Here is a 14,918-nt window from a genome sequence, read left to right on the forward strand (position 1 = left end):
TGAATGCACTAAAACTAATAGTTAGTGACTAAAATTAGTTGAAACATCTAAACAACCCTAGCTAATAGTTCAGCTATTAGCTATTTTTGAAAAATTAGTTTATTAGGTAGTTATTTGTTAGCTAGCTAATTCAACTAACAATTTTTGGCCAACTAACTATTAGTTCTAGTGCATTCAAACACCCCCTTAGGTCATGTTCGGTTCAACCACAATCCATATGGATTGGGGGGATTGAGGGGGTTTTAATCCCTAGTAAATCAAAATCTCCTCCCATCCGTATCAATCCCCTCCAATCCATATGGATTGAAAATAACCGAACAAGCCCTTAGTAGATTTACTGCCCTTCGGTTCTTTTATCTCCAATTCACACCAAATCGAATCAGCTGGAAGTGTGAAGCTGAGCTGCTGCACTCACGTGTCGACACTATGGCACATCTCAAGCGTGTGTGGCACGTACGGATTTTCCCTGTGGACGGCCACGCCGTACCAGGTACACTGGCGGACCATGCATGCACATGGGCCAAAAAAAAAACCGGCCCGAAACGGAGAACCAGGTCGCTACCGCCTACCGGTACCGACTGTCCCGCTCGCGTGCTTGCAACTTGCAGTGCAACGGTGCAAGTGGGCAGTGGCCACAATTTCCTCGTCTCCACCCTCCAAAATTCCACGGAACGGAACGAACGATCACCTCGCCCATCCCCACGCGGGGGCACCCACCAGCCCCACACGTCAGCCGATCAAATCAAAATCTTGGCCCGCGCGGCAGCCGGCAGCGCCCGCGGTCCCGAAGCGCCTCTCGTCCACACAGGCACACAGCCAAGCCCCGTCCGGGGCCCTCCGCCCACACCCACCCGCGTGCCGGGGCGGAATGGCCCGGAGGCGGGCGTGATGCGCGCTGCGCGATTTATACGCGCCAACCCCGCCAGTTGCTGGCTCTGCTTTGCTCCCGTTCCCATGCTGATTTTTTTAGGCGGCTGCTGGCCTGCCTGTCTCCACTGGAAGCTCCGGATTACGTAGAAAAGGGGCGGGCGGCATGAGGATCCAGTGCGACGCGTGCGAGGCCGCGGCGGCCGCGGTGGTGTGCTGCGCCGACGAGGCGGCGCTGTGCGCGCGCTGCGACGTGGAGATCCACGCCGCCAACAAGCTCGCCAGCAAGCACCAGCGGCTCCCGCTCGGCGACGCCGCGGCGCTCCCCGCCAGCCTCCCGCGCTGCGACGTGTGCCAGGAGAGGCCGGCCTTCATCTTCTGCGTCGAGGACAGGGCGCTCCTCTGCCGCGACTGCGACGAGCCCATCCACGTCCCCGGCACGCTCTCCGGCAACCACCAGCGCTACCTCGCCACCGGCATCCGCGTCGGCTTCAGCTCCGTCTGCGGCGCCAGCGCCGAGGGCCTCCCGCCGGCGCCGCCCAAGGGAAGCTCCAAGCCCACGGCCGTCGTCAGCGCGCCAGCTGCCGGGACGACCACCAAAACAAGGACGGTCAAGGACGCGCTGCCGCAGGAGGTGCCGTCCTCGCCGTTCCTGCCACCGTCCGGTTGGGCCGTCGAGGACCTCCTCGAGCTGTCGGACTACGAATCCAGCGACAAGGCAAGGACCTAACCATCCAAAACCTTTTTTTTTGTCGGCGGTGATGATGAGATCAACCACAAGCTTTTCACGTTCTTATTCTTATCTCAGTTTTCCTTTTCCATCTGTTTTGTGTTTGCTGTTGCAGAAAGACTCGTCTCTTGGGCTCAAGGAGCTGGAGTGGTTCGAGGACATCGACCTGTTCCACGCCCATTCGCCAGCTAAAACTGCCATGGCGGAGTTCTTCGCCTCGCCGCAGCCAGTGAGTAACGCCGGGTTCTACAAGGCGAACGGGGCGCGCCTGTTCAAGAAGTCACGGATGGAGGTGCCTGACGACGACGACGAGGACTACTTCATCGTTCCTGATCTTGGCTGAGAATGAGATGAGAGATCTCTGCATGATTCTCCAGTCATGTGATGTGTGTATGTATGCAAAATATGTATGTATGCCATCATGGGGTGCACTGACGCTTACGTTGGACATATGTAATTATCCAGTCATGTGATGTGTATGTACGCAAAATATGTATGTATGCCATCATGGGATGCACTGACACTTACGTTGGACACATATGTAATTATAAAAGGCAGGGCCATGCTTTCAGCCTGATAAATGAGGTCAGTTTGATGTATGAGATGAATTCACTTGGTAAAAATGTTCTTCAGCTGGCGTACCAGTGAGATCGTTCTTGCATCAGCTGAACTTTTGCGTCACCTGAAAACAATCAAATTGACAAATACGTTCGTTAACAGAGACAGATTTGCTAATGGAATTAAAATGCAATGTTGCGAGATCACTAGGAAGGACCAAGATCTGAACATTCGATAAATTATTCTCTTACAATCTGTGCGCAGTTTAATTCACAAGCCATCATTATAAATTAAAATACTGGGAGATCTCCGCCACTACACTCAATCTAGCTCAAGTAAAAGATTTTCTTTTTGAAGATTCTGGAGGGGCCAGGGCACCTACTCCAGTAAAAAAATATTAATACGAGAACCAAATGAAGCAATACTAGTTTTGTACGAGTGGGTAGTCGCATATGTTCAAGGTTTTAGAAAAAAAATAGCACTTACAATTTTACAAAGGATGGCTACAACTAACATCAGAAACTGCAACAAAAGCATGAAACAACAAGAATCTGCTGTATGACACATCGAAGTTATCAGTCAACAAATTCAAACAACCCCACAGAATTCCAGTTATATTATAATCACCGTAAAACAATGGTGACCACAAACTTTGAGGGTTGGCCCTATCACTAGACGATCATAAACTTTTTTTCTGAAGATGCCATTAAAACTGCACAAAATACTTTTCGCAGTGCATATAAATATGACGATTGTCATATACAAATCCCAAAGGTTCACCTTTTCTTCAACAACGAACTTGCTCTCAGAAAGATTTTATCAATCTCATCGAGCTCTGACACTTTCAGTTCTTTTGAAGGTGAATCAGTCTTATCTGAAAGTGAAGCGATCCTCCGCAGATGCTCCTCAAAATCATCTGGTTCATTATCATTTTTTCCTGAGGGAAACTTATCCAGCCTATCGAGATATAAGGGGCGATCCTTGTTGTCCTCTTCCTGCTCCTCTGATTCTGTCTCAAAAATGTCAGAGAGATCCTCAGACTCTGTAAATGACAGAGACTCTGAAGCTGAGTCGTCTTCAATCGCAGAACTTTCATCCTCTAACCTCTTGGATCCCTCTACAGTTTCTGATAGGAGATCAGATACTGTTTTGTTGCGAATTGAACCACAAGGTTCTTTTCTCACTGGCATACTGTTTGTATTATGTGAAATTGAAGCAACATGTTTCCCTGCATTTTGTCCTTGATGCTCTCCAGCTAACTTCATCTGTGCATGAAGATCTTCAAGCTCCTGCTCAAGTCTGGGAATGTACCGCCTAAGAGCTCTGAGCTTTTCCATATATTTGGATTTATCCAGTGCCTAGTTGAAAAATTCTAAAACAATAAATATGGTGAACAGAAGAATTTTTAGAGAGGAAAAAGGATGACTATTTCTCTATGCTTTAGTCTATTATTAATTTACACCTCAAAACACCCTTGCCTCTACCTAGGTAAATTGGCTGGATACGTTTCCGATTATTTAACACAACAACATTAATAGAAAACTTGTTGAAATAAATCACACAAATTTAGGAAAGCCCTACCGTGTCTCAAATCACTTCAACTCCTTGGAACTGTCCAATTACTAGTGTTCTATTAATGTTTTATACCCAACTACAGCATACATCCTATGGTAAAGATGTAGATATATGTTTTCCTTGCTCTATGATGCCAGAAGACATACCTTTTTTCTAGAGAGGGAAACTTTTGGAGACATGATCTCTGGTGGTGGCTGTGCATAGTTTTTCCCTCTGTACATAATAATTGTGTTCCCATCTTGAATGTCAAGCACAATCCCACCACTTAGTGTGGCTAACTCGATGGCAATTTCCTTGACCTCCTCTGGTGTAAATGTCTTCACAATTACCTGGAGAGTTTGATGCTTTTTCCAATGCAAGTGCATGTTCAAGATCACTCCCTGGTAAATTCCACGTCTTCCAACAGGCACATAATTTTTACATTTTTGGCCCATCTTGAGGAAATAGAAGTGCTCTTCAGGTGTAAGCACCTCGGGATCATGTGTAGGTTCTGATGGATCCTCTGGTTCAATTTTCTTCAGTGCCACAACAAGCCGCTCTTCCTTCTTTCGAGCCTTTATGGAAAATCCAAGAAAACATAAAACACGTTCAGGATAGAGCGATTACACACAAGAGAAGCAGTTTCTTGCTCGAGTGAAGGTTCACTAAATGCCAAATGGCGAATAGGAACATTGCAGATCAAGCTACCTCGCATGAACGCAAGCGAACTTGAATTCTTTGTTTTAAAGAACAACTGTTATCATATCAAAATCTGAAGGAATGCAACTTACTAGCTTCAGTTTGTACAAAATCTTCTCCTCTGCAGTCATTCTTTGAAACTCCTTTTTCTTTTTCCATCTCAAGGATTTCAAAAAATTTGTCACTGCCCTCCTTCCTTTCAGCTTTGTCCTCTTGGGTTTTAGTTCACTAGAACCATCAACCGGTACAGGCACTCCTGGATTCTGTTGTTGAGGCTCTGCAGTAGCCTGATTTCCGCTATTGACTGATGGACTCGTATGGATACAATGGCAGGCTTGAATGCTACAACTCTGCAACAACCTGAAGAACCTAGCATCTCGGTTGAAAACCTTGTGGAAAGTATAACTATAACAGAATCAGAACGTGCAAAAAAAAAAAACTGCAGACGTGCTTCAATAATGAACTGGTGCACCGCTGAGGATCAGAATGCGCTCGTCGGTATGGGTGCGCAGAGACAGATAAACTATAGACCACAAACGTAGAAACGTGGCTGAAAGCAATAAACTGTGTTCGAAGGTTCCCCTCCGGCATTTCAGCAAACACTTGATGCCCACACTATGCCCCGTGGAGGCTTTTACCGTTTTATCACAGACCAACGGCACAGGAGCGACCGAAAGCAAAGTCTAGGCATGAGGTCACAAAATCTGCATCGACCACTTAATAGTAGTAATGAGGGGGAGGGGGAGGAGGATCAGTGGGTTTTGTCTGACTCTTACGATGGTGAGCTGCGCAGACGCGCGAGCAGCTCCAGCGTCCCATGGGAAGACGCCGAGTCCCCACCGTGAGACGGCGGGCAAAGCGAGCGAGGCCGTGGCGCCTGCCGCTGCCACCACCTCGTGTGCCGACGGAGCACGAAGAGACGGCTGGCCATCACCGGGCAGCAGGGCGCACGCAGGTAGGAAGCGCGAGAGAGCGTGATGGAGAAACCACACCGGCGCCCAGGGCCGAAGCGCGCGGGAGCTACGCCGACGGCGGGGAGGCGGGAGCACCGCCGCCGACGCCGACGCCGACCGCGTGGTGGGGGTTCCTGCGCTGCGCGGCGCGACCGTGCGGGTGGGGCATTGCGTCGCGTTGCGGCGCGAGAATTCTGCTGGAGCGCAGCGGGGAAGCTATACTATAGCTGCGTGATCGGGACGAGACGGCGCCACGGGCTCTCGGCCGTGTGGGCCGTGTAAAAAAAAGCATAGATGCGGGCCGTGTCTGGCTTGGCCTAGCCTAGCCTAGCCTAGCAGCCCAGGCCAGTGTGGATCGGAACGCTCCGCGTGGGCTTCCTCCGGCAGAGGCTTCAACTGTGGCGGTGGCCTGAGGAGTGAGGAGGACTGCCTGGCCCTGACTCTGTTTCCGTTTCTTGTTGATTTAGAAAGGTGGGAAAAAAGTTTACCAGTGTCGAGGAGTTATGGGAGAAATTGACTGACGGATACAGGTGATTAGAATCATTACCGAATAGCTCGAGGCCACCTTCTCTGCGTGCTAGTTTGAGAGGCACAAAATCGAAATTTTTTTAAAGGGGTTAGAATCTCCTTAGGGCTTGTTCGGTTGTCCAGGATTGGACCTAAATTTATTCCACCTTATGAAATCTTATATAAAATAGGTAAACAATCCAGACAGTAATAGTTCCAGGCCATCATTCCTGAGGAAGCGAACAGCCCCTTATCCAAAATATCGGTCTTCTTATTCAAAATACCCATCGGTTTTGTGCTCCACGAACTAGTCCTGAGTGATCCAGCCCTTGAGCACCCTGAAGGTAGTCAATGAAAGAGGAGAGGGGCATCACGCGCTTGGTCAATCCGACACCGTCGGGTTTCTATGACTAATTTTCAGTCACTCCATTTTGTTCCATTTTAGTTTACAATTTACTAAATACGGAAACCAACATTTTAATTTCTGTATTTTTTTATAATTTAGACACAGAAATAGAATAAAATAAAAAGCCTAGAAATTAATCCGTAGAAACCAAACGTCTCCTAAGCAAAGACGATTGATCCAATCAAGGCACCTGCAAATGCCTGCATGTTGACAAATGGATAAGCAAGGCGATACCCAGCCCAGTCCACCCCAAGACATTCGGTAAAGGCACCGAGGACCTTTGAACAGGGTAGGGGGAGTTGAAGCCTTCTCGTGGCGTGGCGTGGTCATACACCTGAAATGGTCTCATGGAGTTGAAATGTAAAGGTCCTTGTCAACCAGCCTTGACTCAGAGGGTACACTAGTGGTCACGGCGCTGACCAATCAGGCAGTACCAGAGCGGGGATGGAAAGATGGATTCGTCGCGTCTCTCGCATCACTGACCAATCCAACAGTAACTGAAACAAAAAACGCGGGAGGGAAGCCTTTATGCCCGGTCGAGCATGTCCAACGGCCGCCGCTCCATCATCAGAAGCTTGACGCGCGGCGCCCTAGTTCAGACGGTGCAGAGCTCGGTCGGTCGGGTCGTCGTCACGTCTCCATGATCCCAGGACTGCCTAGTGGCGAAGGTCGAGCGACCGCGAGCTGCACGGCCGGCACACGCTGGACTGCTGGAGCGTCGCGCGGACCGTGGCGTGGGCATGTGACTATGCGAGCGGGGGAGCTAACCGCCTCACATGGCCACATGGGGGCATGGAGGTTGGTTTCGCGCGGCCATGGCCGGCTTGCGGTCCCCGTACTACTGTCGGTGTGGCCGTGTGGGTGCTTGGCAATTGGCATCGGCCAGTGCCACGAGCCCGTGGATGGGTGCGCGCGCTGGATCGCAGCAGATCCCAGTGATTACACCGTATATATGGCCCCAAGGACAAAGACAAAACGAGCTTCTTCGAGGGGAAACTGGAGAGGCCAAATCCCTTGCTCGTCGTGACGCATCGCGCACATCACAAGTCGTGGCGTTTTCCCTCGAGCTATTATTACGCGTCACTCTTCCGAACGCAGTAGCGTGCTAACAGGTGGTAACGGCAACATTCTGACGACATGTTCGGAATCCAGGAAATGGGCCATGCACGCAATCTGCAGACTACAGGAGATGCTGCCATGTGATAGAAGAAATAAAGCCCTGACCTGAATAAAACAGGGGAAACCTTGTCCCCGAGGCCCGAGCAAACCTTAAGGGCTAATTTGGTGATTAGGGATCCCTAGGGGATCCATGGGGAGGAATCCCCTCGCAATTCAATTTTAAATAGCAAGAGGATTTCTTCCCCTCGGGATCCCCGGTCACCAAATCAGCCCTAAGGGCAGGGCAACAACCAGTACATACAACAGTTAATTAGCAAGCCCATGAATTCTAACGAAACCAAAGCAACAGAACGAAGACGGAACAACGCGGTTACGTGACGTGAGCTCCCCCCTCGCTCCAAGCAAGCAATATCTATCTACAGGTTCTTTCTAGCACACGAAATCAAGCACGCAGATGCAGAAAAAGGTGCCCGGCGCTCCATGGCCAGGCCCAGGTGCAGGAGCAGGAGGCAGCACCGGCCGGCGACGGTCACCCATCACCCGAGCGCGGCGAGCCCGCCGGCGCGCATCATCTGGCGGAACTCGCGGAAGTCGACCCTGCCGTCGCCGTCGCGGTCCACGCGGCCGATCATGCGCCGGCACTCCTCCGCGGTGCGGCCCTGCCGCAGCCCCAGCGACGACAGCACCGCGCCCAGCTCGTCCGCGGTGATGTACCCGTCGCCGTTGGCGTCGAACACGCGGAACGCCTCCCGCATGTCGTCGTCGTCGTCGTCCTCCTCCTCCTCCTCCTCCGCGGCGCCGTCCATGATGCCGCGGTAGAGCTCCCCGAACTCCTCCGCGTCCACGCACCCGTCGCCGTTGGCGTCCACGCGCGCCATCATGGACGCCAGCTCGTCGTCGCCCGGCACGCCCATGCCCAGCTTGCGCAGCGACTCCGCCAGCTCCTCCCGCGTGATGCGCCCGTCGCCGTCCTTGTCGAACAGCTCGAACACGCGCGCCAGCTCCGCCGACTCCGCCTTGCTGCTGCCCGCTTGCTGCTGCTGCTGCTGCTGCGCGGACGACGACATCTTCTTGGAAGAAGGCGGCGTGGAGGGTGCTGCGTCCGCGGTGCTCTCGCGCCCGCTCGGGAGGATGGATGCGGGGAGGTACGAGAGGAGGCCGCGCGGCAGGAGGGGCAGCTTAACGAGGTGCGAGGACGATAGCATGGTGGACGAGGACGAAACCGTGTGGTGTGCCGTGTGTGCTACAACTACCAGCAAAGCCTTCCCATGGGCCATGGAGCCTTGGCTGTATTTATATCACAATTTCAGCTCTGTTCAACTGTAGTTGTTTCTTTCTTACAGAGACGACTCAGTACGCTCTCAGAAGAGCCGATGCAGCAGGAACTTATTTTTTTTGTTTTGGTTTGCTTCCACATCAAGAGTTGACTTTTTGTGAATCGGGATAGATAAAAGTAGAGTATATTTAAACCCATAGTAAACGGTGTAAACACGACATGTTGGCCTCTTATTCGCCGGACTGTAGCAAGGGGTATCGCATTTTGCAGTTCGTCAGAAAACGAAGAGCGAGATAAGTTTCATGTGAAAACCTGCAATGGAACAGACGGAAAAGGGTTACTGGGTGTTGAACACCGTTTGGGTTACTGGGTGTTGAACACCGTTTTGAGCCTCGCGGACGTTCCAGCCTCCGGTCCGCGGTCCGGACAGTCCGCGCCTGTGGGCCGGACGGTTCGCGCATGCGCAGAACAATTTAGGGTTCCGAGTTTTGTGCTACGTTTGTTGGCTAGATTTGCAGAATTAGCTCGGAATCCAGTCGTGTAAAGGGTCCAACTCCCCTCCTCTATAAAAAGAGAGGTCTACGGTCGATTTGTAATCATCAATCGAATCAATACAACTTCTATTCGCATCTATTTCCAGTACAATTAGGAGTAGTTCTAGTCTAGTTCTAGTTTAGCCTCTCGATCCCCAAATTCTTCGCCTCTCTTCGACTCTACGCCGATTAGAGGAGTCTAGGTCGGCCGGCCCGAGCCTAGACAACCCCTAGGATCTCTCCTCCCCGACGGGGTCCCTCCCGGGAGCAAGATCCAGGCGCCGCCGACGATCTTCCGCCGCCCCTGCGTACGCGCGGACCGTCCGGCCCCAGGGCGTAGACCGTCCGGCCGTCAGGCAGGAAACCCTAGCCCCTGCGCCAGGTCGCGGACCGTCCGACCCCAGGCTGCGAACCGTCCGCGCCTGACCAGAGAGCACCGCCGCCGGTTCTTCTTGAGTATTTGGCGCTCCGAAAAGGCGTCAACATACTTTTTGGCGACTCCGCTGGGGAAAACATATTTAGACCTATCAAATTGGCCCTCAATGGCCGGTTCAAGGGATAGCTCTAATATTTCCCCAAGCAACATCATAGAGCCGACTTGGGATACATTGTCGGCTGACGAACAGCTCTAGTTCGAGGAGCACAAGGAGCAGAGATCCAGGAGGCAAAAGCGAGGTTCTTGGCCAACTTCAAAGTGGACAGGAACAACAAAGTCGTCCGACATCGGGCGCAGATCCGGCTTCACTGCGACCCACGCCAGACATCCCCAATGTAAGTAATACAAACGAGTTGCAATCTCTTAAGAATTATGTAGATGAACAGTGTGAACAAATGCAAAACATCATAGGGGATATGCAAAACGACTATAGGAGATTAGCGCGTGCATTTGACAAATCTAGCATTGCAAATTTTCCATCACACGAGGTAGAATTAGGGGGTAACACGCGTAATACATCGGCTGTAGGTTGTCACGACCAGTCACAACCCTTTATGGGATGCCGATGGACACGTACCCTGAGCAACCGCAAATCGGCAGCAAAACAGCCGATCTGCACATGTCCGGTGGTCTTGCACCTATGTTTGACCAGAGAGTCGGTGGTCTTGCACCGGCTGCCATTGATATAGTGAGGGAAGAAATAGCTAGGGCGTTCCGAGATAAGCTCGGAGTAAGCATGATCCCTGGGGGGCAATCATATCGAAAACCTTATGACAGCCGATTTGATCACCACCCGTACCCACAGGGAACTAGAATACCCGAATTCGCAAAATTTTCAGGTGATCAAGGGAAAAACACGCGAGAACATATAGGCCAGTTCTTAGCACAATTGGGAGAATTGGCCGACACAGAGACATTTCGCGTGCGTTTATTTTTCATTATCGCTAACAGGAATCGCGTTTGCATGGTATGCCACTTTACCTCCTAATTCCATTTCATCATGGGGGGATCTAGAACAAAAATTTCATGATCATTTTTTCTCCGGTGACTATAAGTTGGATTTGGTAGATTTAGTGTCATTGCGACAGACAAAAGATGAATCGGTTAATGATTACATCCGGAGATTCCGAGATACAAGAAACCGATGCTTTCAAATTCATTTAGCAGAAAAACAACTAGTAGGATTAGCCTTTAATGGTCTACGATATTATTTAAAAGAAAGATTAGAAGGCATCCAATTTTTTACACTAGCACAGTTACACCAGAGAGCTTTGGCTTGCGAAAGCCGGAGCAAAGAAACTGCTAAAACAATGCGTCACAACGTACATATAGTAGAATGCGACCAAAGTAGCTCAGATGACGAATCAGCAGAAGTGTACGCTGCTGAAATGGTTTGGCCAAAACAGGCCAAATCTTCGGCTTGTTCCTCCTTACAGCCGGTTCAAAAGAAACGGCAAGAGGAGGTTAAGTTTACGTTTAATGTTGGTAAGTGTGATAAAATATTTGACGAATTACTCAAAAATGGCAATATTAAAATAAATCACACTGTTCAATCCACCGATGAGCTAAAACGTCGTGCGTACTGCAAGTGGCATAACTCATTTTCTCATGCCACTAATGATTGTAATGTATTTCGACGACAGATTCAATCGGCCATTAACGAAGGACGATTGAAATTTCAGGAAATGCAGGTGGATACAGAGCTCTTTCCGATGAACATGATTGACTTCGAGGGCAAGAAAGTCCTGGTTCGGCCAAATACAGCTGATAAAGGCAAAGGCAAGGAAACAATCATCGGCAATGCTAAAAAGGTCGATGGGGATTGTAAAGTTTCTTGCAGGAAAGTGGTGGCCGAGAAGACTCCCAATGGAGGGGAGACACTAAAGGTGACCATCACAGCCTCTAGCACTGGGGGGCAAGCGCAGACAGGGAGACAGTTGCGGGAACCTGTGCTGCGCATCACGGACAGTCCGCCATCCAGATGCGGACGGTCCGACGCTTCTCCGGACGGTCCGGAGGACTCCAACGGACGGTCCGGCCATGCTCAGGACTCGCAGCGACCACGTACCTTCAAACCACGACGACCAGAGATAAGTACGTGGAAAACAAATACATTTAAAGCAGCTGGTCGGCTGATCAAGCCTGGCCCGACTTTCGATTAATTGTTGTCTAAATACGTAAAAAAGAAGGCCGACCCCAGTGACCGGCCAGCAAAGCGACCCCGCTCACCCATTCATGAGCAACGTCAGGTCAGGCCGATTGGATCACCCCACCAGTCGGAAGAAATGAAAGGTCATACTGTACAATTGAGACCTAACATACCGACATGGACACCTCCACCCCCTTATACATCTATGCCATATCCATACACATACTTACCTCCACCATATGTTCCAAATCAAATGTGGGGCATGCCACCATATCCATTTGGCATGCCACAGTACCCCGCCTGGGGGGCACCCCAAACATCCGTTTTTGACAGGTTGGCGCCGCCAGTACAAGACCGATTGAGCGCTGCTAAATCTGGTCACTAGGCACAGGCCCAACAAGATTGCCGGACTACTCGGCCTCCTAGGCCGACCAATCCGGCAGGGGGCATATGCTTGTAGCAACTCAAAGAACAACAAAAAAGGACATCATCAAAATAGGCACTGCAGATGTTGTCATACAGGGAGACAATAAAGGGCCGATGATTTTTGGTGAATCGGCCAACACAACCAAAAAGGATACGGTTACCATCAAAACAGCCGATCCAAAATACTTCATGCCTCGATGGTGCCCAGCGGGATTGACACGGTCCCAAAAGAGAAAATTATAGCGCCTAAGAGTAAAGGAGAGCCAGGAGAAAGAGGCGGAAAAGATATTCAATGACACACATCCACTATACCCGCCACCGCAAAAGAAATGGAGACCAAAGGCCGTTGAGGAAAAACAAACGGCCACAGAAATAGAAAATCAAACAACACCTGCGCAGCACCTTGCAGGTATGGCAGATAGCACGGCCAGCAAGGCTGGACAATCTGCACCAGGCGCGGACCGTCCGGCCTCTGCGCGCGGACCGTCCGTCCTTCACCAGGAAGCGTCTGGACAATCTGCACCAGGCGCGGACCGTCCGGCCTCTGCGCGCGGACCGTCCGGCCTTCACCAGGAAGCGTCTGGACAACCTGCACCAGGCGCGGACCATCCGGCCCCCGCGCGCGGACCGTCCGCCGTTCACCAGGAAGCCTCCAACGACACGACAACATCAATGGAGGAGGACGACCTACTGGGAGAAGACCTGGTCGACTACGAGGCTTCTCCAGAACGCCCAGGTATGGATGTAAATATTATTACATTTTCCGCCGATTGTACTATTATCGACGACGATGAACCTGTTGTTGCCCAGTTTGATTTTGGTCCTAAAGAAGCCGCCTTTACTAAACCAAAAGAATCGGTAAATCATTTAAAGCCGCTCTTCGTGCGCGGCCACATTGATGGGATACCGATTGCTAAGATGTTGGTAGATGGAGGGTGAGAACACCTAGAGGGGGGGGTGAATAGGTGATCCTGTGAAACTTGAAAACTTAAGCCACAAAACTTGGTTAATTGTTAGCACAATAATTGCCAAGTGGCTAAAGAGGAATCCTCAACAAAACACAATAACCAACAAGGATCAATCACAGAGATGGTACGGTGGTTATCCCGTGGTTCGGCCAAGACCAACGCTTGCCTACTCCACGTTGTGGCGTCCCAACGGACGAGGGTTGCAATCAACCCCTCTCAAGCTGTCCAAAGACCCACTTGAATACCACGGTATTTTGCTTGCTTTTTCTCAATCCCGTTTGCGAGGAATCTCCACAACTTGGAGCCTCTCGCCCTTACACTTGAAATTCATAAAGAAGCACAGAGCAAGGGAGGGATTAGCAATGCACTCAAGACAAGAAATCATAGCAACACCACGCACACAAGTCGCAACGAGAGCTCACAACACAACTCAATGAGTTCACCACTCAACTAGAGCTCTAATTGCTATCGCAAAGAATCAAAGGCGCGGAATCGATGTCTTGGTGCTTAGGAATGTTGTAGGAATGCTTGGTGTGCTCCTCCATGCGCCTAGGGGTCCCTTTTATAGCCCCAAGGCAGCTAGGAGCCGTTGAGAGCAATCTAGGAAGGCTGATCTTGCCTTCTGTCGACTGGCGCACCGGACAGTCTGGTGCCCGATTTCCTTCCATAAATGGCGCAGTCGACCGTTGGCAGCCTGAGAGCCGTTGGCGCACCGGACATGTCCGGTGCACACCGGACAGACCGGTGCCCCCTTCTAGCCGTTGGCTCGGCCACGTGTCCCGCGCAGATCGCGCGGCCGACCGTTGGCCCTGCCGACCGTTGGCTCACCGGACAGTCTGGTGCACACCGGACAGTCCGGTGAATTATAGCCGTTCGTCGTCGGTGAATTCCCGAGGGCGGCCACTTCGCTCGAGCCAGCCTAGCGCACCGGACACTGTCCGGTGCACCACCGGACAGTCCGGTGCCCCCAGACTCAGCAGATTCTTGGCTGCTCGAGCCAAGACATTTCCAATTGGATTTTTCCTGTTTCCAGCACTTAGACACAACACATTAGTCCATAAAACAATGTACTAAGTCTGAGAAACATACCTTTATCCTTGATTTGTACTTTGTCCACCTTTTTACACTAGGGCACTTGTGTTGGACACTAAATCACCAAAATACTTAGAAATGGCCCAAGGGCACATTTCCCTTTCAATCTCCCCCTTTTTGGTGATTTATGCCAACACAACATAAAGCAAGTAGAACAAATTCAAAATCAATTCAAATAAGAACTCAAATTGTTTTGATTCAAATTTGACATATATGGATCACTCTTTGCCACCACTTGGTTTGTTTTTGCAAATCAAACTCAAATTTCTATCTCTAAGTCAAACACACGTGTTAAGACATAAAGAGAGTCATTCCAAGAGAAATTGATTCAAGATTTCAAAAACTCCCCTTTTTCCCATAATCAACACTTCTCCCCACTAGAAACCAACTTTTGACAAGAGAGACAATAAAAGAGTTTTGACAAACCAAAAGCTCTATTCTACTATTTTCAAAAACTCTCAAGTGGTAGCTGATCCATTTATCGCTTTGGCCTTTATTTTCTCCCCCTTTGGCATCAAGCACCAAAATGGGATAAATCTTGGCCCTTTAACCCCATTGCCTCACCAAAATCTTCAAATAAGAGTACAAAGGCAATAAGAGTATAAAGATGAACTTGGAAAAGTTACTCTTTTCATCGGAGTGCAG

General features: G+C 50.4%; 3 protein-coding genes across 5 annotated transcripts; 1 reads left to right on the forward strand and 2 right to left on the reverse strand.

The window, feature by feature from the left end:
• Positions 1–557: 557 nt before the first annotated feature.
• LOC100283103 (uncharacterized) lies at positions 558–2,196 on the forward strand. The gene is made up of 2 exons (NM_001156005.2): positions 558–1,585; positions 1,713–2,196. The coding sequence occupies exons 1-2, from the start codon at positions 1,034–1,036 to the stop codon at positions 1,938–1,940; spliced, it is 780 nt and encodes a 259-aa protein (NP_001149477.2). The 5' UTR covers positions 558–1,033; the 3' UTR covers positions 1,941–2,196.
• Positions 2,197–2,583: 387 nt separating this feature from the next.
• On the reverse strand, positions 2,584–5,561 carry LOC100193495 (RNA-binding CRS1 / YhbY (CRM) domain protein). Of its 3 annotated transcripts, none has more exons than XM_008668956.3 (4): positions 5,185–5,561; positions 4,501–4,797; positions 3,877–4,284; positions 2,584–3,513 (listed from the first exon to the last, which is right to left on the reverse strand). In XM_008668956.3, the coding sequence occupies exons 2-4, from the start codon at positions 4,537–4,539 to the stop codon at positions 2,932–2,934; spliced, it is 1,029 nt and encodes a 342-aa protein (XP_008667178.1). In that variant the 5' UTR covers positions 4,540–4,797; positions 5,185–5,561; the 3' UTR covers positions 2,584–2,931. The 3 variants fall into 3 exon arrangements, with proteins under 3 accessions (XP_008667178.1, XP_023157211.1, NP_001132081.1); XM_023301443.2 differs by having other exon boundaries at positions 4,501–4,768; positions 5,185–5,552; NM_001138609.1 differs by having other exon boundaries at positions 2,745–3,513; positions 4,501–4,813; positions 5,185–5,539.
• A 1,887-nt stretch (positions 5,562–7,448) lies between these two features.
• Positions 7,449–8,661, reverse strand: LOC100280813 (calmodulin). The gene has a single exon (NM_001153733.2). The coding sequence runs from the start codon at positions 8,596–8,598 to the stop codon at positions 7,930–7,932; it is 669 nt and encodes a 222-aa protein (NP_001147205.2). The 5' UTR covers positions 8,599–8,661; the 3' UTR covers positions 7,449–7,929.
• Positions 8,662–14,918: the final 6,257 nt, after the last annotated feature.

The sequence above is a fragment of the Zea mays genome, chromosome 2 (assembly GCF_902167145.1).
Source record: "Zea mays cultivar B73 chromosome 2, Zm-B73-REFERENCE-NAM-5.0, whole genome shotgun sequence".
Taxonomy (NCBI): domain Eukaryota; kingdom Viridiplantae; phylum Streptophyta; class Magnoliopsida; order Poales; family Poaceae; genus Zea; species Zea mays.

Coding starts and splice junctions, on each gene's coding strand:
- LOC100283103 (NM_001156005.2), top strand. CDS start 1,034: ATGAGGATCCAGTGCGACGCGTGCGAGGCCGCGGCGGCCGCGGTGGTG. Junction 1,586..1,712: donor ACTACGAATCCAGCGACAAG/GCAAGGACCTAA, acceptor TTGCTGTTGCAG/AAAGACTCGTCTCTTGGGCT.
- LOC100193495 (NM_001138609.1), bottom strand. CDS start 5,339: ATGGCCAGCCGTCTCTTCGTGCTCCGTCGGCACACGAGGTGGTGGCAG. Junction 4,814..5,184: donor CGTCTGCGCAGCTCACCATC/GTAAGAGTCAGA, acceptor ATTCTGTTATAG/TTATACTTTCCACAAGGTTT. Junction 3,514..3,876: donor TTTCCCTCTCTAGAAAAAAG/GTATGTCTTCTG, acceptor TTTTTCAACTAG/GCACTGGATAAATCCAAATA.
- LOC100280813 (NM_001153733.2), bottom strand. CDS start 8,598: ATGCTATCGTCCTCGCACCTCGTTAAGCTGCCCCTCCTGCCGCGCGGC.